Source organism: Orcinus orca, chromosome 4 (assembly GCF_937001465.1).
Source record: "Orcinus orca chromosome 4, mOrcOrc1.1, whole genome shotgun sequence".
Classification (NCBI taxonomy): Eukaryota; Metazoa; Chordata; class Mammalia; order Artiodactyla; family Delphinidae; genus Orcinus; species Orcinus orca.
The window spans coordinates 14,816,938-14,840,821 of NC_064562.1; the positions used below are offsets into that span (position 1 = coordinate 14,816,938).

The 23,884-nt window shown below is 38.2% G+C and overlaps 1 protein-coding gene and 1 long non-coding RNA gene across 7 annotated transcripts in view; one reads left to right on the forward strand and one right to left on the reverse strand.

Moving 5' to 3' along the window:
* Nucleotides 1–1,785, reverse strand: part of LOC117195556 (uncharacterized) — a 179,922-nt gene extending 178,137 nt beyond the window's left edge. Inside the window, exon 1 of the long non-coding RNA XR_004475283.2 lies at nt 1,548–1,785. This is a non-coding gene — a long non-coding RNA (uncharacterized LOC117195556). The remainder of the gene's footprint in view (nt 1–1,547) is intronic.
* SMARCAD1 (SWI/SNF-related, matrix-associated actin-dependent regulator of chromatin, subfamily a, containing DEAD/H box 1) overlaps nt 1,589–23,884 on the forward strand; it is a 72,790-nt gene continuing 50,494 nt past the window's right edge. For 2 of the 6 annotated variants that reach the window (XR_004475282.2, XM_033400357.2), the window contains exons 1-3: nt 1,912–2,049; nt 2,332–2,570; nt 17,470–17,647. Coding sequence is in view for 4 of the 6 variants with exons in the window: in XM_033400357.2 (XP_033256248.1) it covers nt 2,381–2,570; nt 17,470–17,647 (368 nt within the window). In the remaining 2 variants the exon portion in view is untranslated. Of the gene's footprint in view, nt 1,716–1,843; nt 2,050–2,331; nt 2,575–17,469; nt 17,648–23,884 lie in introns of those variants that run through there. The other 4 variants (XM_033400358.1, XM_033400359.2, XM_004276977.3 and 1 more) reach the window with 4 other exon arrangements.

The following is a 23,884-nucleotide window of genomic DNA, read 5'->3' on the forward strand; positions in this document are numbered from 1 at the left end:
CTGTGCGTCTGGAGCCTGTGCTCCGCAATGGGAGAGGCCACAACAGTGAGAGGCCCGCGTAACCCAAAAAAATAAAAAAAATAAAAAAAATAAAAATAAAAAAAAATATGCCAACCCTAGGCAGGGTCAGACTTGGACATTTGAGGTGGGTGTCCATATGCACGAACACAAGGCCTCCAATGGTATCAAACTAAGTGGGAGGAGGTGACACAGGGAAGGCAGGATACATGTGCCAACCAATGCTCTTTGAATCTCCCACATTCTTACACACAGGAATTCTAAATTCAGCCTTGCTTTCCAGGTCATTTTCAAAATAGGATGATAGAACGAACATATTATAATTTTACATTTTGTTAGCTCTTGTATTTATAATGTTTCAATATTTAGATATATGGTATGTGGGTCTCCATTTCCACTCTTGTCCCAGCTCTACAAAATGTCAAGGAGTTAGGACTGCTGCAGAAAATTGCCCTAAGAGGTCAACAGTATCATCAACCACAATTAAAAGATGGGGAAAGTGAGACTTAGAGATGTTATATACAATTTGCTCAAAGTCATTCAGCTAATGGAATCCATTTTCAATGCTAGATCTTTCTGAATATAAAGCAAATAGTCCTATTTTTCTATTACACGTACAGCATGGTGACTACAGTTAATCATACTGTATTGCATATTTGAAAGTGGCTAAGGGAGTAGATCTTAAAGCAAATATTTTTCAACACCAAAAATACTTTACTATTTATAAGTTGATGTAACCTTTGATCACATAATTTAACATGCATGCATAAATCTAGGGCATTTCATGGGATATTAAAGATAGGTACAATGGAAATCCCAATTGTTCAGTCGTTGACCCTGAATTTTATGGGCCTATACATTTAATTTTATAAGCGTGCCCACATGTGATAAAATTGTGGGTTCGTGTTCTGCAATTCAAAACACTGATTTATAAACAGAGTGCTAATTTGAGTTTACAGTGACCAATGTATTTGTCAGAATAATGACTTGTAGTAATTCTTCTTCAAGGTAAATGCCAACCAGTGGATCAAATTACGACTCAGAAAATTGCCTGCTTAATGTTAGAACAAAGGGAGGAAATATTCTTAACGTAATATTTCCATTAAGATATCGGAATTAATTGTCATATTCCACTCTAGGAACAATCGAGCCAACAGTGCGAAGGCAGTTCATACGCTTTGAAGCTCAACATACCTGGGTTTTCCTCTTTACCAAATTAACTACTTAACATCTGCAGGCCTCAGTTTCCTTATTTTATAAAAACAGCCTTCTTGAGATTATACGTAAAGGCTTTAGAACAATGGTGTTATACTGTCGACATATTATGTAAATATTATAGATTATAATATATCATATATTATATTAAATATTATTATTAGGCTATATATTGTCATTGTGCTATTTATTATTGTTTTATTTAACAACTTTCTGGCTAACCTGAAGAAACAGGCCGCAAGCAAGCTCCCAGGGCAAAGAGGCGGGTATTGGCTACCATGACAACAGCGCGCGCCTAGACATTTTCCACTTACAAGTCGCCGAGGAAGAGAAAAGCCTAGGCTGCGTGTTGCGTCATCACTACGCGCTCATTAGGCTTCTCTGTTCCGTTTTAGAAGGTCCCGGCCCGGCTACCGTCGCTCCACGCCAGGAATTATTTTCGCTTTTCAACCTTTGTTACAGGGCACCGAGGCTGCAAGACCGTAAGTACCAAGGGAAGAGTGACACCGAGCGAGCGAGCGTTAAAAGAGGTGCCGCAGAACACTCCCCACTTCTGAACCTTCCCTGTGTTTTCTTGATCCTATCAGCTTCCTCTCAGCTGGGATCGCGCCGCGTCAACTTCCGGGCGGGTGCCCGCCAGCACGGCCTCCGCCGCTCCCCTCCTTTGGCCCCTTTGTGTCCCCGCAGTGTCGAGGCACGGGCCCTGGCACGTCCTTTTTCGAGGCAGGGAGCATCGTAGTGCAGGGAGCCTCTCACTGTGGGCGGGCGCGCCGCCCGCAGGGGGTTAGCGTGGGGAACGTGCCTGCGCGTGCTGGGGTAAGAGGAGGTTGCACGAGGGTCAGCGTGTGGTTCGAGGAAGGAGGGGCGGGGTGGGGGGGTGGGAAACGAAGGGGAGTGAAAAGAGCAATGGAAAATTTTAAAAGGATACCACTGTCCACCTGATTGTTGTGGCCTAACAATGAGGCGCTGCCATGATAGTCATCCTGAGCCACCGGCATGTTTGCGGGCTCTTAATTGCCTTCGGAATGAACTGCTGTGGCTTTGTATTTTATATTGATTTCATGGCCTCTTTTTTCTCTTTTTATTTTCTCCCTGCAGATAGTTCATTTAAAGCTCCCATCCCCACGAGGTGGTGGTTTCTACCAATATGAATCTTTTCAACCTGGACCGTTTTCGCTTTGAGAAAAGGAATAAGATTGAGGAAGCGCCCGAAGCAACCCCTCAACCCTCCCTGCCTGGCCCTTCTTCACCAATTTCTCTTAGTGCTGAAGAGGAGAATGCTGAAGGGGAAGTTAGCAGGGCAGGCACCCCTGATTCAGATATAACTGAAAAAACAGGTGAGTTACAGTGTTGCAAATTGATTCAGCATCAAGAGATAGAGAGGTTTTTTCGTTTGTTTGTTTTTTTGGGTTTTCTTTTTTGTTTTTTAAGAAGGCAGAAGAGCTTCTAATTTTTGTGCTTGATGTCATAAATACTGATGCATTGTCCTTCACCATGCCCTTTTACATACAGCTTTGGGACTGCCAAAGGCACCATGTACCTACAACTGATTATCCTTCCATAGTTGTTCCGCTTTTATGGGAGTTCTTAGATTATGGCCCAATGATGGAAGCTAAAATCAGAATTTAGGTCAGAGTGGTAGCTAAGGGAGGAAGAACTAGGTGAGTCAGTCCTATGATAGACTTTGAGGATGTTATTGCCAGACGTTTACATTCATTCCAGTATTTCTCCAAAAAATATTGATCATCTGCTCTGAGTTAGACTTTATTCAGGGTGCCTGAACACAGCCTCTATGAGCAAATGAAGAGCAGATGACGTACAAATTTTGCCAACCACCTGACTTCCTGGAGCTCTCCAAAGTGCAAATGAATAATTGGTATTCTTCATTGTGAATGAACCATTTTTAACCTCTTCAGTTAATTGTTACGGAACAGTAGGATTTGAGGAGTCAGAAATTAGCATTCCCATCTTAATCTGTGTTCTTCGAACAGTTAGTGATTAGAATATATATGATCTTTTACCGTGTTTTAGGCATAGCGGTGAGTGCTTCACATCCTCTCATTTAATTTGTACAACAAGCTTATAAGATATTATTATCACATTTTGCAGAAATGAGCCCCAGGGAGGTTAAATTGTTAGCAAGTTCGTAGAACCAGAGCTCAAATCCAAGCAGTCTAATTCCAAGTTATATTTTAATGTTTAATTCAGTAATACCTTTTTTTAGTGCAAAACTCAGTATTTCACAAGCAGCTTTTAAATTTCAAAATTGGTAATATATGTCTTCATCTTTGATATCCCCATTTTGTTTGCTACTCTTCTACTTAAATATAGCAGTGAGGGCAGAGTCCCTACAAGTTATCATTAGAGGAATATTTTAAAATACTTTGGTGTAATTAGAAGTCAAATTTTGAAAGGCTTTGTTTATCTGAAGAGTTTTGAGCTTACCTGATTTCAAACCACTGGAGGATTTAAGCACTGGAGTGACATCCCTGTGTGCATTCTTTGAACAGATATTTGGTTTGCATAACGTGCTGTGGTTAATATCTAAACATCCAGGTACTTTAATATTTTAACAGTAAATATTTTAATCTGTTTCTTGTGTAGCTAGAGAGGGCAGGGAAGGCCAGGGTGTAGGCATGGGATTTTGAGTCCTTGGAAGCCTCTGCTTCTCGTTTTAGTTAAATGGGACATTGGACAAGTCACTTAGATTATCTGAGATCCACAATTTTTTCACCTCTAAAATAAAAGCACTCTATAAACTGGAATTCAATGAAATGTTTTAGTTATTTATCAATATTAGTAATGTGAAAATTGTAAATCCTTTTTCTAATCAGAAGGTGTTTTTCTGCTTTCCTCTTTTTTTCCTAAGGAGACTTCACTCCATCTTTCTTTATTGGGACTTTTCATACGTAAATTACTCTTAAAATTGAGATTGTCTTTAGAAATCGTATGGTCAGTCTTGATGACACTTGGAAATATGGAAGTCAGGTTTTTTTCAGGAATGGTGAGGGTTCATCCTACTAGGAATAGAGAGCTTTGCTTTTGGAAAAGATTATTTTAAGTGATCCTGTGGATTTTTGAGAATCTTGAAAACTAAGGCAAAGTTGAGACTTTACATTGTAGATCCATGCAAGAATAGAAGGGCAAAATGATGAAAGAATCTTGTTTGGTAAAAACAATCAGCCTAGCAGTCATGAGTACTATGTATTGTTAAAGGGTAGAGTTTAAAGAGAGAGAAATCATTTAGGAAGCTCTCATAGTCCAAACTTAATGATGGCAGTACAGATAGAGAAGAACGAGGTATGAGAGATCACAGTAAGAAAGGGCAAGATTTTACAATTAGGTCGTTGTGTAGGAGTGAGATAAAAATGCATGTTAAGAATTTTAGTCTGAGTGATGGAGGGAAAAAAGGTAGTTCTGTACATTAGAATAGGTATGAAGTACCCACTGTAAGACGTTGGTCATGCCTTTAAAAATTCAAATGAGAATCAAAGGTCCTGCCCTCAATTTAGCAGTAGACCAAACGCAGCTTAACTTAGCATGGGGGAGGGAGATGCAGAATTGCGCATTGGGCCTGTGCGGAGGTCAAGACACTGAAGTTGGATTTAAGATCAGACTGGATATGGACATTGGGAAATTGTCAGTGGGATATGAATATTGACCTTACTTTCTTTATCATCAACTAGTAACTTATTCTGTTATTTTGTGGGATGATGCTATATTTGTTTATTTAAAATAGTTTTAGGGTCTAAGTCAGCTTATAGGACAGAAATTGTATATGGTTAAAAGTACCTGTAATCACTCTTTTTCAGTTAATCCTATTACTTTACATAATATGAGTTAAGATTTAATTTCCTACCCCTCTCCTTCAGTTACTGTGCCACAGATACACTGTTCCTTGAATATGCCAAACCCCATTCAGTCGTTCCTTCTTCCCATTTGCTCTTCCATCTGCCTCCAAGACGCTTTCTGTTGATATCTGCTTGTGACTCTGCTTTGTTCCATTAGGGCCTAGTGAAGTGTTACCCTTTTTTAGAAGGTCTTTTCTTGACCACTCTCTCTGAAGTAGCAACCACCCCCCTACCCCCTTTAACTGTACTGTATTTTTCTATATACAATGCATTATGTATACGTGTCTCCCTTATTAGAATATAAGATCTGTAAGAGCAAAGACCTTGTTCATCTATCCATCCCCATTGCTCAGAACAGTGACTGACTGGTGTATAGTAGGCCCTCAGTAAATATGTGTTGAAAAAAGGAGTTTTGGATGACGATTAGGTGGTATTAGTCCTTTGTACACATTTTAAAAATATTCCTCCTCCTCTTTATGGTCTTGAAACAGTGCCGTAGCCATCAGTCATTCTTTAGTCATGGATACTTGAAACTACTTTTGATATAGGCCAGGCTCCCTTAATCCAACCTTTAGATATGAGGGCATACACTTAACGTGTGGTCACCTCCCCCTGCCTAGGTCTATTTTACTCTCACAGTGCCCAGAATTATCAATGGTTATTAATTACACTTTATTTCTCTTTTTTTATTTGACTTTTCTGGGAGCATAGCAGGTTTGGAGAGAATAAAGCAATGACAAATGAGTGTGAGAGGAGAGAACCTACTATGTTTTATTCGTAAAGAATAAAAAGTTGAGCTAAGCATAATCCTCAAGTTACCACAATGTGGTAACTCATAATAAGGGAAGATATTAAGCAGTGTAGAACCACAGTCTGATTCACAGTGATTAAATTATCCCTTCTTTCTGTAGAGGATCAGGAAAAGTCATAGAGAGATGACTTTGAGTGGACCCTAAGCAATGACTCGTTGCTTATTCAGTGAACTAGGGATGGAAATATATGTTGCCTTGGAGTGTAGTATGTAAATGGAATAGGTGAGGTTATCTAGGGAAGAGGAGGTGTAGGGCAGTATAGATGAAGCTGAAAAGATTTAGAAACAAAAACTGCTGGGTTGGGAGGGGCCTATATATGCTGTGCCAGGGAGGATGGACTTTATTTGGTACACAATATAGAGCATTTCAGTATGGGAAAAACATTAATGAAGATGTTGCCATAATTGAAGCCTAAATGTAGGGAAATGACAGTGGGGATGACAAAGGAGGCAGTTTAGGGAAGTTTTATATGGTATTTATTTGATGGTATTTGATGATCAGTTAAATGTGGAAGATTTAAAGGTAACTCACAGGTTCCTTGCTTGGACAGCTGAATGATGGGCACTGTCAACTGAATTAGGCAGTAGGATTAGGAGGAAGACACCAAAGCATGTTGAATTTGAGTTACCTCTTATATTTCAGTAGCAAGGTCTAGTAGAGGGTTGGACATTGGAATTTGGAGCTCAGAGAGTGGTGGGAACCTGAGAAATCAACTTTGGAGTCATCCTTGTGGTAGTTACCAAAAAATGTCCTAAGCAAGATATATGGTAAGAAGCATCAATATTTAATGATGGACAGAGGAAGGGAAACCAATGAAAGATATAAAGGATGACTAGAACAGTCATAGAAAATGATAATGCCCTGGAAGTTAAAGATAGGAGAGTTTCCAGGGTGGTGTATAGTGAACAGTATCAAATGTTGCAGAGAGGTCAAGTTGGATCTGATCAGAGACCACTTTCCTTGGAAATTAAAGTTCCTGTTGACCTTTAGCAGTTTCGGTAGAAAGCTGAAGGAGTGAAGACTACTCTTCCAAGATGGGAAAGAGAGAAACAGCTGGATGGGGAAGCAATGTCAAGAAAAGATGTTTGAGGAATGTTGAAAATTGAGCATCCAAGGGGAAGAAGCTAGGGGAGAGGAAAAGGATGAGGGAGGGGAGGTATCTGAAGACAGGCATCAAGGGGATGGGAGTGCGCACACAGCTGGACTATTTAACTTGGAATAAAGACACATTTTATCCAGGCGAGGGGGAGTGAAAGAGAAAAATAGATGGGTTCATAGGGTATTATGGGCTTGGGTTGGAGGAAAGTTTCAGTATATGCTTGAAGAATTTCTTGATAAAATATATTCAGTCTTCTAAAGTGGTTGCTCTTTAGATATGGTTGTCATGTAGAAAGTAACCATTGTTAATAAGTGAGAGAAAAAATTTTAATTATACCTATTATCAGAAAAGATTTCCAGAGAGCAATGCTCTGCCACTTACGGATGGTATGATCTTGATTAAGACATTATTGTTTTTGGATTTCACTTCCTTTGTCTAGATGTTCTCTGAAGTCCTTGCAAGCAGTAAAATGGATAAGATCCTTTGAATGAAGCTGAATATACCATTTTAGCCTTATGATCTGTAACCATCAGGTATTCCTTAGTCCTTTTTAAGTGTGTGTGGCCAAGATGTGAATCATCATTATATCTTTGGATAGAAATTTTGGTTTCTTAATGTCTATTAGTGTTAGTTGAAAAGCAGTAATTGGTAAAAGGGTTAGTGCTCAGTTGTTCTAATAGAAAGTACAGTGAGTCTAAATGTCTTAAGTACATTTTAAATGTACATTTTTTGTTTGTGTTTTCCTTCTCTACCTTTTTACTTTCCATGCTTGGCTATTTTCTTCAAAATAAAATGTTATATAAAAAAATTAAATGATTACAACAGTATGTAATGAAGAGAGACTCTTCTGTAATCCTCGTTTAGTGTTGGTATTCTTTTGTATTTTTTTCCTGCCTGTATATATTCTAGCTTTTTTTTTTAGATAAAATAGTATTATGTACATACATATTGTAATGCAACTCACTATTAACTAAAAAGTAGATTTTTTATACTCTCCATGTCAGTTCATATAAAATATGCTGTACTTCAATTTTTTTTAGTGACCACAGTGTATCTTATTATACACAGATGTATTATAATTCATGTAGTTTCCTGTTTATAGACATCGGTTGTTTTGGTTTATTTCTTCTTCTTTTTGTTGTTAAAAGAATACTGTAGTGACCATCCTTTTGAATAGATATTTTTGCCTGTGTACAATCTGTGGAAGAATTCTGGGAAATGGAATTGTCAAATTAGAGGGAATATGAGTAATATTTTAGTAATTGCCAAATCACCCTACACAGAAGTTTTACCAATTTGCACCACACTACAGCTTGGTTTTCAGTTGTCTGCTTTTTCATACCAGGCTAAAATATTGCAAACATTTTTAATTTTTAAAGGGCTAATAAGCAATTAAATTGCATTATTTTTATTCTTTATTTTTAAGGTTAAGTATGTTTTCATAAATGTTATTAGCAATTTGAACTTTTTCTGTGTTCCTTTTTCTCATTTTCTAATAAATGATTTATAAGTTTTTAAATTTTATTCTTTTAATTCTGTTTGTTGTTTGTGACAGAGAAGTTTTACATTTTTATATGGTCAGGTTGTTCATCTTTTTCAAGGCTTACAGGTTTTAGGTCCTGATCTGACCTGGTAAAAGATTTGGTAAAAGAAAGCCATTCCCTACCACCACATTATAAATATATTCATCCATATTTTCTTCTATCACATCTGTGTTAATTTTCTTCTTAATTGTAGTAAAATGTACATACGTAAAATATGCAATAACTAGTTTTAAGTGTACAGGTCAAAGAGGGTTAAGTACATTCACATTGTTGTACACCCAATCTTTGGAACTCTTTTCATCTTAAACAATTAACAATTCATCTTAAACAAAACTGAAACTCTTTACCCCTTAAACAATTCCTTCTTACCCCCAGCAATCACCCTTATATCTTCTGTCTCTATGTACTTGACTACTCTAGGTACATTATAAAAGTGGAATCATACAGGATTTGTCTTTTGTTACTGCCTTAATTTCATTTTCCCTAATGTCTTCAAGATTCATCCACATTGTAACGTGTATCAGAATTTCCTCACTTTTTAAGGCTGAAGAATATTTCATTGTATATATACCTACATTTTATTATTCATTTGTGGATGACACTTGGGTTGCTTTCACTTTGGGGCTATTGTGAATAATGCTGCTGTGAAAATGAGTATACAAATATCTCTTCCAGACCCCGCTTTCAGTTCTTTTGGGTATACATCCAGAAATGGAATTGCTAGATCATACAGGAAACCACCATATATTTTCCACAGTAGCTGCACCATTTTACATTCCCACTAACAGTGCACAAGGGGTCCAGTTTCTCTCCATATCTTTGCCAACACTTGTTATTTTCTGTTTTTTTGTTTTGTTTTTTGGGGGGTTTTTTGTAGCCAAACTGATGGATATGAGTTGTTTTTTTTAATTTTTTTAAACCTTAACTTTCATCTGGAGTTTGTTATAAGGGCTAAAGAAAAGGTGATACCGTTTTCTCCTTTGTTCATTATTTATCATTTACTAGTCACTTATCCCAGAACCATTTATTGACGAATCCTTTTTCTTATATTTGAAATGTCATCATTATAGGCATACCTCAGAGATACTGCGGGTTTGGTTCCAGACCACCACGATAAAGTATCACAGTAAAGCAAGTCACATGAATTTTTTGGTTTCCCAGTGCATATAAAAGTTACATTTATACTATACTATAGTCTTTTAAGTGTGCAGTAGCATTGTCTTAAACAATGTACGTACCTTAATTAAGAAGCACTTCATTGCTAAAAATTTTTAACCATCATCTGAGCCTTTGGTGAGTTGTAATGTCTTTGCTGGGGGAGGGTCTTGCCTCAATGTTAAGGGCTGCTGGCTGCTCAGGGTGGTGGTTGCTGAGGCCTGGGGTGGCCATGGCAGCTTCTTAAAATAGGACCACAGTGACGTTTGCCGCATCAGTTGATTCTTTCACAAATGATTTCTCTATAGCGTGCAGTGCTGTTTGATAACATTTTACCTACAGCAGAACTTCTTTCAAAACTGGAGTCAATCCTTCCAAACCCTGTCACTGCTTTATCAACTAAGTTTATGTAGTATTCTAAATACTTGGTTGTTATGTCAACAGTCTTCACAGCATCTTCACCAGGAGTAGATTTCATCTCAAGAAACTCCTTCCTTTGTTCATCCATAAGAAGCAACTTCTCCATTAAAGTTCTATCATGAGATTGCAGCAATTCAGTCACATCTTCAGGGGCCACTTCTCCTGAATTTGTTTTTCTTTCTTTCTTTCTTTTTTTTGGGGGGGCTGCTCTGCATGCAGTATTGGGATATTATTTCCCCAACCAGGGATCAAACCCGAGCCCCCTGCAGTAGAAGCTCAGTCTTAACCACTGGACTGCCAGGGAAGTCCCAAGGCACCACTTCTAATTCTAGTTCTCTGTTGTTTCTACCATATCTGCAGTTCATTCTTCCACTGAAGTCATCCATGAGGGTTGGAATCAACTTCTTCCAGCCTCCTGTTATGTTGATATTTTGACCTCTTCTCATGAATCACAACTGTTCTTAATGGCATCTAGAATGGTGACTCCTTTCCAAAAGGTTTTCAATTGACTTTGCCCAGATCCATCACAGGAATTGCTATTGATGGCAGCTGTAGCCTTTTGGAAAATATTTCTTAAATAATAGGACTTTTAAGTCAAAAGTCCTTGATCCATGGGCTGCAGAATGGATATTGTGTTAGCAGGCATGAAAACATTAATCTCATTGTACATCTCTATCAGAGCTCTTAAGTGACCGGGTGCATTGTCAATGAGCAGTCATATTTTGAAAGGAATCTTTTTCCGAGCAGTAGGTCTCAACAGTGGGTTTAATATATTCAGTATTTGGTGTTATAAACAGATGTACTGTCATCCAGACTTTTTTCCATTTATAGAGCACAGGCAGAGTAGATTTAGCATAATTCTTAAGGGCCCTAGGATTTTCAGAATGGTAAATTAGCATTGGCTTCAACTTAAAGTTACCAGCTGCATTAGCCCTTAACAGGAGAGTCAACTTGTCCTTTAAGCCAGGCATTGACTTCTCCTCTCTAGCTATGGAAGTCCTGGATGGCATCTTCTTCCATTAGAAGGCTGTTTGGCTTACATTGAAAACCTCTTCTTTAGTGTAGCCACCTTCATTAATTATCTTAGATCTTCTGGGTATCTTGCTGCAGCCTCTACATCAACACTTGCTGCTTCATCATGCACTTTTATGTTATGGAGACAGCTTCTTCAACCTTACGAACAAACCTCTGCTAGCTTCAAACTTTTTTTCTGCAGCTTCCTCACCTCTCTCAGCCTTCATAGAATGGAAAAGTTGGGGCCTTGCTCTGGATTAGGCTTTGACTTAAGGGAATGCTGTGGCTGGTTTAATCTTTTATCCAGGCCACTAAAACTTTCTCCATATAATAAGCAAAAGGCTGTTTGGCTTCTTATTTGTGTGTTCACTGGAGTAGCACTTTTAATTTCCTTCAACAACTTTTCCTTTGCATTCACAACTTGGCTAACTGGTGCAAGAGGCCTAGCTTTTGGCCTGTCTTGGCTTTCGACATGCCTTCTTACTAACCTTAATCATTTCTAGCTTTTGAAAGAGAGGGATGTGCAACTTTTCCTTTCAGTTGAATACTTAGAGACCATTGGAGGGTTATTAATTGGCCTAATTTATTGTTGTTTCTTAAGGAATAGGGATGCTGGGGACTTCCCTGGTGGTCCAGTGGTTAAGACTCCACTCTCCCAATGCAGGGGACCCGGGTTTGATCCCTGGTCAGGGAACTAGATCCCGCATGCCGCAACTAAAGATCCCGCATGCCACAAGGAAGATCCTGCGTGCCACAACCAAGACCCAGCGCAGCCAAATAAATAAATTTTTTTTAAAAAAGGAGTAGGGAGGCTAGAAGAGAGGGAGAGTGATGAAGGAAGTGGCAGATTGGTGGAGCAGTCAAAACACACATAACGTTTATCAGTTAAGTTTGCCATTTCATATGGGCGCTGTGTGGGCACCCAAAACAATTACAGTAGTAACATCAAAGATCATTGACCACACATCACCATAGCAAATATCACAATAATGAAAAAGTTTGAAACACTGCAAGAATTACTACCAAAATGGTGTCAGTAAACTTGCTCAACACAGGGTTGCCACCAACCTTCAGTTTGTAAAACGCACAATATCTGCAAAGTGCAGTAAAAAAAGGTATGCCTGTATTGTAGATTTTGGTATGTTTTTGTTGTTTTTTCTTTTTGTTGTTGTTGTTTTTTCTTCAATAAAATGTTGAAGAAAGTTTAACCTTAAAGTTTAAAGAGGTGGTTTCTTTGTTTTTTCTTTTGTTTTTTGAATTTCCAAGTGACTGAAATTTTGCTTCAATGTTCTTACTAACATTTACTTCCAGTTTTCACTTTTTGTGACAGGAGAATGTGGTCTGTAGTATTTCTTTGATGAATTTACTGAGATTTTCTTTTTGGCCTACTACACAATTTCTGTAAAAGTTCAAGTGTACTTGAAAAGAGATATAATCTAACTGTAGATTTAATTATATGTCAGATAATGTTTTATTATTTGTATCATTTTTTTCAAACTGGATCACAAACATGTCATAAAGTCAGTTTCTTATATCCTAACTAAATGCATATAACTTTTTTTAATGGAGTAGAATAAATAGAAAATTATCAAAGTATCGCTTACAATAAAGCCTCTGAGACCTTTGTTTCAGTTATATATGTCTGTCTAGCAATCGATGTGTTTAGGGTCATAATCTACAATGGGTCTCTTACAGTGGGTTCCAATCAAAAATGTTTGAAAAACACCTTTCTGTATCTTAATTATTTTTGTGCTCTCTTCTCTATTAAGAGTTTAGACAAGAGAGTTAAAGCCTCATATTTGTCTCTATTGACTTTCTGCTTTATGTATCCTGCATTGTTTATGCATTTCATTATTAGAATGCAGTTGTACATATGCCAGTCATATTTTTATTGTAGATATAAATTCTGTTATTAAAAAGTACCTTTCAGGTTTAACACTTTGACATTATTAATAGCATGACTTTCCTTCCTTTACATTTTTTCTTTTTATCTTTATCTTTTGGCCTAAACCTGAAATGTTTCTTCTTTCTCATTTTATGTTAGAGTAGTGTATTAGAAACTACCCTTCAATCTTGTATTCAGTGTATACTTGGTCTTTTTCAAGAGCTTTCATCAGAGGTAGTTTGACTTATCTGAGATGCTAAAGGTCTTTCCCTATCTACTATGGCATTCAAATTAAAACAGTCAAGATTTTATAATCTATTATTTTGGTAATTAACCTTTCAAAGAGGCAAATATATGATGTGCTTTACTAGGTATTTAAAAGAACTGCCTTGAAAGTCAGTTGCCATGTTAGAGAATTGAACCATGTAGAGCAATATACAATTAGAATATCAAAAATGGCACACTTACATAAGTCTGCAGGACGGATATAAAGGTTTTTTTGTGTGTGTGTGTTTTTGAGAACTAGGTGTCTTTCTTTCTTTCTGGATGCACTGGGTCTCTTAGTTGTGGCTTGCAGTCTCCTTAGTTGTGTTTCACCAGCTCCTTAGTTGCAGCAGGCAGGCTCCTTAGTTGCGGCTCACGGGCTCCTTAGTTGTGGAATGTGAACTTCTAGTTGTGGCATGCATGTGGGATCTAGTTCCTTGGGCAGGGATCGAACCCGGGCCCCCTGCATTGGGAGTGCGGAGTCTTAACCACTATGCCACCAGGAAAGTCCCAGATATAAAGGTTTAAGTGTTTTCATTCTGCTTTGGGAGATCACCTTTATTTATAGATGACCTTTCATAATCTCCCAGTAGTGATTTTTTTGTTTGTTTTTTGAGTGGTTCTTGATCTTGGACCGCTTAGAAAGGTAGAATCAGTAGCAGTTTTAAATCCTCATTTTGTTTCATGGTAGACTTAGATATGAGAATGGGTAAAAGTATACTGGAAACGTTCAGGGTATAAAATTGTCTTCTTGGGCTTCCCTGGTGGTGCAGTGGTTGAGAGTCCACCTGCTGATGCAGGGGACACGGGTTCGTGCCCCGGTCCGGGAAGATCCCACATGCCACAAAGCGGCTGGGCCCGTGAGCCTTGGCCGCTGTGCGTCCGGGGCCTGTGCTCCGCAACGGGAGAGGCCCGCATACCGCAAAAAAAAAAAAAAAAAAATTGTCTTCTCATGCATACCACTAATGGGGAATTTCATTTGGAATTACCCCCTGGAACCTTGGAATCTTCTTGCATATGGTAATAATGTAGGTTCCCATTGCCTTTGGTAGAGAAAATATCATCTACTGTCTCTAAAACATAGGATTTTTTATTATTTTTATTTGAAAGGATAGCTGTTTTCCCTCATGTTCCTTTAGCGTTTTGTTTATTCCTCTCGCATGGCACAAATTACGACTCACAACATTGCTACTTATGTACATGGCTACTTGGCTCCTATTATTAGTTTCTTTAGGGCAAGTGCAACTGTGACTGGCCTTTTTTTTCCTTCAGTACCCCCCACGTCCAGGCACAGTGCCTTCAATACAGAAGGCATTCAGCAAAGTCAGAATTATGTAGTAGCCCATGTCTTTATAATTGTTTCTACTTGTCACTGTTCTTCCCTTCATTTCTATATTTTTCTTTTTTGCTTCCTTCCTGTCTCCTTTGTGGTGCTGCTTAAAGTGCTTGTTTGCTTTGGGTCAGAAAGCATCATTGCATCAGGAATATCTTTTTGACCATTGGCTATTAGATATTTTCGCTGCTGTTTACTTCCAAAAATAGTCCAAACAAACAAATCTAAGCATTTCAGCACTGTTCTAATTCCAGATTATTGACTATATTGGTAAATTGATATTTTATATAGATAAGCTCTTACTGTTTCCCTTTAGTCCTCAAACCTTTGAGGTCCGTAAGACCCAAAAGGGTGTCCATAAGGTCAAAACTATTTCATAATAATATTAAGACATCACTTGCCTTTTTCACTATGTTGGTATTTGCACTGATGGTGCAAAAACAATGGTAGGTAAAAACTGCTAGTGCCCTAGCATGAATCAAGGCCAAGATTCCAAACTGTCATTGTATCCTTAAAATTTTTAAATACTAGTTTCACTTAAGAATGTTCTTGATGAAGCAGTAGTTTTTAATAAGATGAATATATAAAGTTCAAGAAACTCTAGTTCTCCTAGTACTCATTAATAGAATTTTTAGACACCCCCCACCATGCAGTAATACATTTAAATGGCCAGTTTGAAAAGCTTTTTTTTTGGCTGCATTGGGTCTTCGTTGCCGTGCGTGGGCTTTCTCTAGTTGCGGCGAGCGGGATCTACTCTTCACTGCGGTGCGTGGGCTTCTCATTGCAGTGGCCTCTCTAGTTGCGGAGCACAGGCTCTAGGGCACATGGGCTTCAGTAGTTGCAGCACATGGGATCAGTAGTTGAGGCATGCAGGCTCAGTAGTTGCAGCACGCGGGCTCTAGGGTGCCTGGGCTTCAGTAGTTGTGGCTCGCGGGCTCTAGGGTGCCTGGGCTTCAGTAGTTGTGGCTCGCGGGCTCTAGAGTGCAGGGTCAGTAGTTGTGGCGCACAGATTTAGTTGCTCCACGACAGGTAGGATCTTCCTGGACCAGGGATCGAACGCGTGTCCCCTGCATTGGCAGGCAGATTCTTAACCACTGTGCCACCAGGGAAGTCCTTGAGTAAAGAAGCTTTTTAAAGAAAAGTGGACAATCCAAATCGTTTTGCGAAAGCCCTTTTCAAGTATAAGAAAACAGGACACTTTTGTTAAACTGTTAAAATGATATGCATTAAGTTTAGGTCAAAGTTTTGATACAGTAAAGATCTAAATTCTTAGTTTTATGTGTGATTTGTGACATATCAGGAATACTATGTAAAAGCAGTGTCCCCAGTACCTTTATACTTATTTTACAGGAATTGGACTATAATTTTATTACTTTACATAATTATCAGAACTTGTAAATGTCTTCATACATATGACAGTTAACATAGCTGTGATTTGTTCCAGAGCAGAGTTTTTCACTCAGGGCACACTCAACATTTATAAAATTGTTCTTTTGGAACAATTTTGTGATTTGCTTTTCAGTAATGTTGCTAGGACTTCATTGCAGGAAGTAAAGTATTTTTTAGTTCACTCCAGGCGATTGGTTATATAGGCCTTGGTTAATGTTATTTACAAATATGACTCAGGAGCCTTATGATAATGATGGCTATCATTTCATGACTGTTAATGGGATCGAGGCCAAGAGTTTTGGGGGGGACTTGAGCATCCCTCAGTTTTGGTGTGGGGAGCAGGGAAGTCCTGGAACCAGTCCCCCCAAACCTCACAGATACTGAGGGGTGATGGTATTCACTAAACCAAGACACTGACTACTTTTACTTTAATATGAATTTCTTAAATCTGATCTCTCCTCAAGTGTATAATGGAGAATAATTTTAGAACTCAGCCCTTTGAAGAGAGGAGACCTCAATAGAATACTAATTTGTTTTGCATAGACGGGTGATGCCAACTTCATTAGTTTGTGAGGGCTGCCGTAACAAAATACCACAGACTGGGTGGCTTAACCAGCAGACGTTTATTTTCTGCCATATCTGGAAGTTAGAAGTCCAAGATGAAAGTGTTGGCTGGTTCAGTTTCTTGTAAGGCCTTTCTTCTTGGGCTGCAGGTGGCCACCTTCTCGCTGTGTGCTCACATCACCTTTCCTCCATGCACACACATCCTTGGTGTCTCTTATAAGGACATCAGTCCTTTTGGATTAGGTCACTAACCTAACTACCTTTTTTAAGTTAGTCACCTCTATGAAGGACCTATCTCCAAATACATTACATTCTGAGGTACTGGGAGTTGAAACTTCAACATAGGAATTTTGGAGGGGACATAATTTTGTCCATAACACTAACATTTGTGTAAGAGCTAATGTTTGTTGAATACTGGCTGTGTGCCCATTACTGAACTAAGTGCTTAATACATATCTTCTGATTTTATGTGCACATTAGCCCTGTGATTATTGGCATCTCTGTTTTACATCTGAGGATGCAGAGACTTAGATTAAGTAACTTAGCTGAGAGATGGGATTGAAATTCCAGTTGTTTGGGCTCTAGTGTCCTTGTTCTCTTAGGCAAGAACTGGGTACTAGGAAGCAAAAGCACAGAGAGAAAAGGGTTAAAATATAAAATACAAACCTGTTTTGCAGTGTCCACTAAGTTCTTGCTAGTAAGTAACCTGTGAATTGGAAAATCATTTAATGCCAGCCCTGGTTGACTATTAATGTTTTCTTTAAAACTTGGGAGGAATTTTTGGTTTTAGGATGGAAACAGTGAATGAAGCTAAAGATTTTTAGCACATGATTTGTAATTATCAAAAACAAATTTGCTTTATTTTCAAGTTATTCAAAATCCCTTTCTGCTTTTTCTCTTTTGCAGAAGATTCTAGTGTTCCAGAAACCCCAGAAAATGAAAGAAAAGCAAGTATATCATATTTCAAGAATCAAAGAGGAATTCAATATATTGATTTGTCTTCAGATAGTGAAGATGTTGTTTCCCCAGATTGCTCCAGTACAGTTCAAGAGAAAAAATTCAGCAAAGACACGGTGATTATAGTGTAAGCAACTTAATGGATTCATTATATTTGCATGTATAAGACTTTTTTTGAGAAAAAGTTACTTAAACTGAAAATTTTTGATGACTTCCCCCCTTTTTTGCCTTTTCCTGACCGCATCTTCATCATTTTTCCCTAACTTAAGAGATATAGAGAGATGTGCGTGCGTGTGTGTGTGTGTGTGCGCGCGCGTGTGTGTGAGTGAGAAAGAGAGAGAGACTCTGGATAACTGATTTTTTTTTTTTTCCGGCTGGGCCATGCGCTGTGGGATCTTAGTTCCCCAACCAGGGAGTGAACCCAGGCCACCAGGCCACGGCAGTAAAAGCACCAAGTCCTAAGTACTGGACCACCAGGGAACTCCCATGGTTCTGATTTTCAATAAAAAGTTCAGTGAGAGCAAATATTTAAGTTTTTCATTCTCCATAGATAATTATTTTCACAAGTACCTTCAGTCACCTGTAACTGCTTTCTGATTTGTTCTTGAATCCTAGAGTCAAATCATTTTAACATTTTTGGGACACATTCATTGAGCTAGCACGGAGCTTTGTATGTTAGATAGAAAAACAGTAAATAAATTAAAAATGCAGTAGGTCAAATAATACATATGATGGGCAAACAGGAAGGGAAATACAGGGTTTGGGGCCGGGCTAAGGGCATGGTTTCTAAAGCGCATGGTTGGAAAAGGCTTCATTAAGAAGATGATGCTTGAGCAAAGACGTGAAGGAGCTAAAAAAGGGAGCCATGTGGATATGGTGGGAGGGGCATTGGGAGTAGCCTGTTTAATGACCCTGAAGTAGTATTTTGCCTGTTGTTTTTGAGGAAAGTGGGCGGCGGGGCCGGGGCTGGGGGTAGTGGTGGCTAATGATGCGAAGTGAAGGACCTAAGGTCACAAGGTGCGGAGTGGGATAGGGAAAGAGCTTTATCATGTTAAGCCCATAGGCTGTTTGGCTTTTATTCTGAACGAGATGGGAAGCTAAAGGAACATATTGAGCAGAGGAGTAAAATGATCTGATCTATATGTTTAAAAGTTTTTAAGGCTGTAGGGGAGTCGTAGTAGAAGTGTGAATACTGTTGTAATAACCAAGGCAAAAGATGGTGGAAGCTTAAACCATGCTGGTAGGTATAGGAGTGAATAATAAGTGGTTAGATTCTAAATATACTCTGAAGGTAGAGCAGAGAGGATTTATTGATGGATTTCAAATGGAATGGGAGAGACGGGAGTCAAGGATGACCCTAAGATATCTGACCTGAGCAACTGGAAGGATGGAGCCAACCCTAACTGGGATGAGGAATGCTGCCTTGGGTGCAGTGGGGGAGCGCCTTTCGCAGGAAAGACCAGCAGCTCAGTCTCGGACGTGCTGTGATTGAGGAGACTCTTAGGCATCTGAAGTGGGCTTGTCAGGTAGGCAGTTGGAGTTGTGACATTCGGGTTCTGGAGAGAGGTCAAGGTTCCACATCTGAATTTACGAGTTATCAGGATACTTGATATTAAGAGGTACATGATTAGATGAAATCAGTAAGAGACACTAGTGTAGCTGGAAAACAGAAGATCTCTTAGTTGAAGGACTTAGGCCAGGCGAACTCTAGATTCTAGGAACAGGAGATGAGAAGAAACTTACAGAAGACTCTTAAGAAGGAGCAGTCATTGAGGTAAGAAAAAAGTCAGAAGGTTGTGTGATCAGAAGCTAAGTGAAGAAAGTGTGGCAGAGGTGCAAGAGCTTAACACTGTCCACTCCCAAGATGAGGATTTCCTCTTAAAATGAACTTCTTTGTGTATATAAGCCCTGATGAACATGCCTTTATCCTGAATTTCACTATGAAATAAAAAATAGTGATGATCCTGTGTGGTAAATCCTAAGGAAAATTGATATTATATTAGCACTTCAAATTTTACTTTTTATTTTGAAAAAAATTTAAACTTACGGAAAAGTTGCAAGAATAATCAATTTCCACATCCTTTTAAAAAGATTAAGATTCACCCATTGTTAACATTTCCCCACGTTTGCTTGTCACCTTCTTCATAAAATAATAATTAGAATTATTACTGAAACCTTTGCCTCTAATAATTTCACGTTTATCTCCTAAGAACAAGGTCATTCTCTTACATAACAAGAGTAGCATTTCTTTTTTTTTTTTTTTTTAATTTTTTTTTTTAATTTTTTTTTTTAATTTTTTTTTGGCCACACCTCGTGGCTTGCAGGATCTTAGTTCCCCAACCAGGGATCGAAGCTGAGCCCCATGAGTGAAAGCTCTGAGTCCTAACCACTGGACCGCCGGGGAATTCCCTCCAAAAGTAGCATTTCAAATTCACAAATACTGATTAACGTTGGTGCAGTAATATCATCTAATATATAGTCCGTATTTAAATTTTTACCAGTTATCCCAATAATGTTCTTTATAGTAGTGCTACTCAGAGTACTGGTTTATCAGTAAGGAATGTGCCCTAGAATGTAAATTAATGTACTCATTCCTTCACCAAGAAAGTCTTGTAATGAAAAGAAAAAAAAAAAAAAAAACTGAACTAAGCAATGTGTTTTTCCTTCTGTTTTAAGTTCTTTATCTTGTCATGGATAGATAACAAACAGTTTGATTTCGAGGACTAGCAGTCAGTCCATGGATCATATTTTGAGTAGTACTTTATAGTAAAGTTTTTTCCAGCATCATACATTGGGTTTAGTTTTTCATGCGTCTTTAGTCTCGTCTAATCTGAAAGTTTCTCAGCCTTTTTGATTCTCATGATAATTGGCCTTTGAAGGTAACAAGCCAGGTTTTTTAGGATGTCTCTCAATTTCTGCATCCCTGTTGTTTCTTCATGATTAAATTTAGGTTAAGTGATAGGAGTTACATCAATGATTTTGTGTCCTCCTCAGTGTGTTATGTTAGGAGGCACACTGATAACCAGTTTGTCTCATTATTGGTGAAGTGAACTTAACCACTCAGAAGCCTGCCAGGTTTCTCCTATAAAGTTAACCATTTTCCCATTTTTAATGATTAAGTAATCTCTGATGAGATACTTTAAGACTGGGTAAGGATCCTCTTCCTTAGCAGACTTCCCTTCAATAGTTGTAGCATCTGTTGATGATTCTTGCCTGAATCCGTTATTACATTGGTAGTTGTGAAATGTGGTATTCTAACTAGCATTCTAGAATTTATACTTGCTATTCTACTATAGATAGTTTTCCCTTTTCTCCTTATTTATTCATATATTTATTTAGCACAGTAAATACAAAAATGGAATTATAGGTGCGTTTTTGCTCAACTGATTATAATCTATTACTATTATTACTCATTTTGATGCTGAAATTGCTCAGTTTTGGCAGGTGAGGGCCCCTTTACACAGACTCTGGATTTGAGAGGTTCCTATCATTTTTTGAGCCTTTCCCTTCTGGCGCAAGATGTTGCAGACTAGTGTTTTCCCTACTCCAAGCCTGAAATTAGAATTAACCATTTCTCCAAGTAGCACTGGTTCCTTTTTAAAGGAATGGAATTTGGAAATCTGTGTACTGGTTGTGTCCTTCCTTTGCTATTGGGTGAAGCAGGGGATTATGTCATTGCCCTTTTAGCAAGAATGGGCTAGGATATAAGAGAACCAGAGAATGTTGTTTGTTTGTTTTTTAAATCATGAGTTTATAATAATATATTTCATTCTAATCTACTAATACAAGGCTCCTCCTTGCCTCTTCTCTATATTTCTTTCTCTGACAGTGAGAACTCTGCTTCCACCAATATCATTATATTTGCTAATTTGTTCAATCACTCAGTGTACATAAAATAGTTTCAGAATTGCTATAATCATGCTTCTTGACCATTAAGCTCACTATGAGTTTAATATTTGTTTATAAGTTTTATTTTGTCTTTAGATGAGGGTATATGGTTACAGTACTTGGCTTACTTATTTAAATTTTTCATTGTTATTCACTTGAAATGTAGTTCAGTTCATTAATTTCTGTTTGTATTCCTTTTAGGGTTTTTCCCTTGTCCCTCGTTTTAAAAATTTTACTTTCAAATATTTAAAATATTAACATAGTGCCAAAAATTAAAACTCCATGTACAGTGTGCTTAGAGAAGTATTAACTTTCTGTCCTTCTCCTTCTGACCCTTTCCTCCTCCTACCTCAGAACTAACCAGTTTGTTTAGTTTCTAGTCATAATTTGTTTTTCTTTCGTTTATCTTTTCTTCTTGTTTCCTACACAGAAGATAGCACTGTGTCTTGTATTGTGTATGTATAGATATATATGTACATTTATTCTCTATTTTATTAACTTAGCAGTATATATATCCTGGAAATCATGTCAGCTCATAAAAATCTGTATTCTGTTTCACAACTCCATAGTACTGCATTGTGTGCATGTTCCACAGTTACAGTCAGTACCCATGCATGGGCCTTTTTGGTTATCAGGATTTCTTAACCTTGACATTGTTGACGTTTTGGACTAGGTAGTTCTTTGTTGTGAGGGGCTGTCCTGTACGTTGTAGGATGTTTAGCAGAATCCCTGATCTCTACTGGCTAGATGCCAAGTAGCACCTCTCTAGTCAAGACAATCAAAAATGTCTCTAGACATTGCCACATGTCCTCTGGGGGCAGAATTGCCCCCCTTTTGAGAACCACTGATATAGATGCTAGGAACTCTGGCAATTGCTGCAATCTCTCAGGAAGCATTAATAGATAAGAGGAGCTGAAGACAGAATCCTAGGTGATACTGGCAGTTCAGGGAGGTGAAAAAAGTAAGAAAGCCTTCTACAGAGATTAAGGACAGGCTAAGAGGTCAAAGGAAAATCAGAAGTAATGATGCTGCAGAGCCCCTGGGGTGAGGGTTAGGGTAGGGCTGCCTTTTCAAAAAGCAACAGTGATGGGAACACAGAGGAGAAGACAACCAGTGAAAGGTTCGGGGTGTTCTGGTTTGTGTTTTTAAATCACGTTTGACATTTTAGAGGGTATTATTGCCCTTAGGACAGTTTCACCAAAGTGATGGGGCAGAAGATATAAGCCAGTAAGTTGAGAACGATATAGGAAACGCTGAAATAGAAAATCAGCCTTATAAAATTTGTGAAGGAGAGGAGAGTCTGCTTCTTTCACTGCTGTGTCCACAGTGCCTAGAACCCCTGGCACACTGAATGAAATGCAGTCTTGAATGCACTGCAGGCTTGGGAGGAAGAGCTTAAGGAGAGAAAAGATTCAGGAGAGAAGATGGTAGGCAGTTAAGAGGGCCCTGTAGGAAGTAGAAAGGGCTAGAATGAATCCCTTAGCACTGAGAAGGGACTTCAGCAGAAGGGAGTAACTTGATCTGAGACCGGATAAAAGAACGCAAAATGGTCATTCTTGTTCTTGTAGATTTTTTTCTTTTACTTTTAAAGCTTCAGTCACATAAGAAGATAAAATAATAGCTAATGAACACTTATATATACCACCTACCTTTAACAATTTTTAATGTTTTCCCTTGTTTCATTATTTCATTAATTATTATTATTAGCTGAAGTATCTTGAAGTAAATTAAAGATTTCTTCCCTTAATACTTGCTGTACATCCCACTTCCAAAAAACAAGTACTATTATCAGTGAACAGTCTCTACATCATCTAATTCCCAGTTTATATTCAGATTCCATGTGTTTTGTAGCTAGTTTTTCAAAACAGAACCCAAATAAGGTACATTTACTGCATTTGGATGTCATGACTCTTAACTATCTTTTGATCTTAAAATAGTCCACTCCCCTCCTCTCCTCTTTTTTAAGGATTTTAACTTACTGAAGAGGTCAAGTCTTTTAGACAAAATAGACTTTTCTGATTGTTTCTTCATGATGGTATTGAATTTATTCCTCTGTTATTTGTATTTCCTGTAAATTGGGCATTAAGTCCAAGGCATGATAAGATTCATTATCAACATGAAGACTTACTACATCAAGGGCACCTAAGTTTGTCCCATGGAATGATGATGAATCTGATCACTTAGTTAAGGTTGTGATGGTCAGAAGAGCAAGGACCTTTAAAGTGCTTATCCAGTACAGGAATGGAAAAGGATTCAAACCTGAAAGCTTCCATGTTCTCAGTGAACTAAGACACAGAATCAGTTAGGGAGCGTGAATGTAGTGAGGCAGAGTGAAAATTTATGGAGATGAGTACATAAGGAATGAAAAGTCTGGGTGTAATGGAAAGGGAGATACATGTAATTGTCTTCAAATATTGAAGGCCAGACAGAGTGTTAAAAGAAGAGATTTATTTTACCTTGTTACTTTAGAACGGTT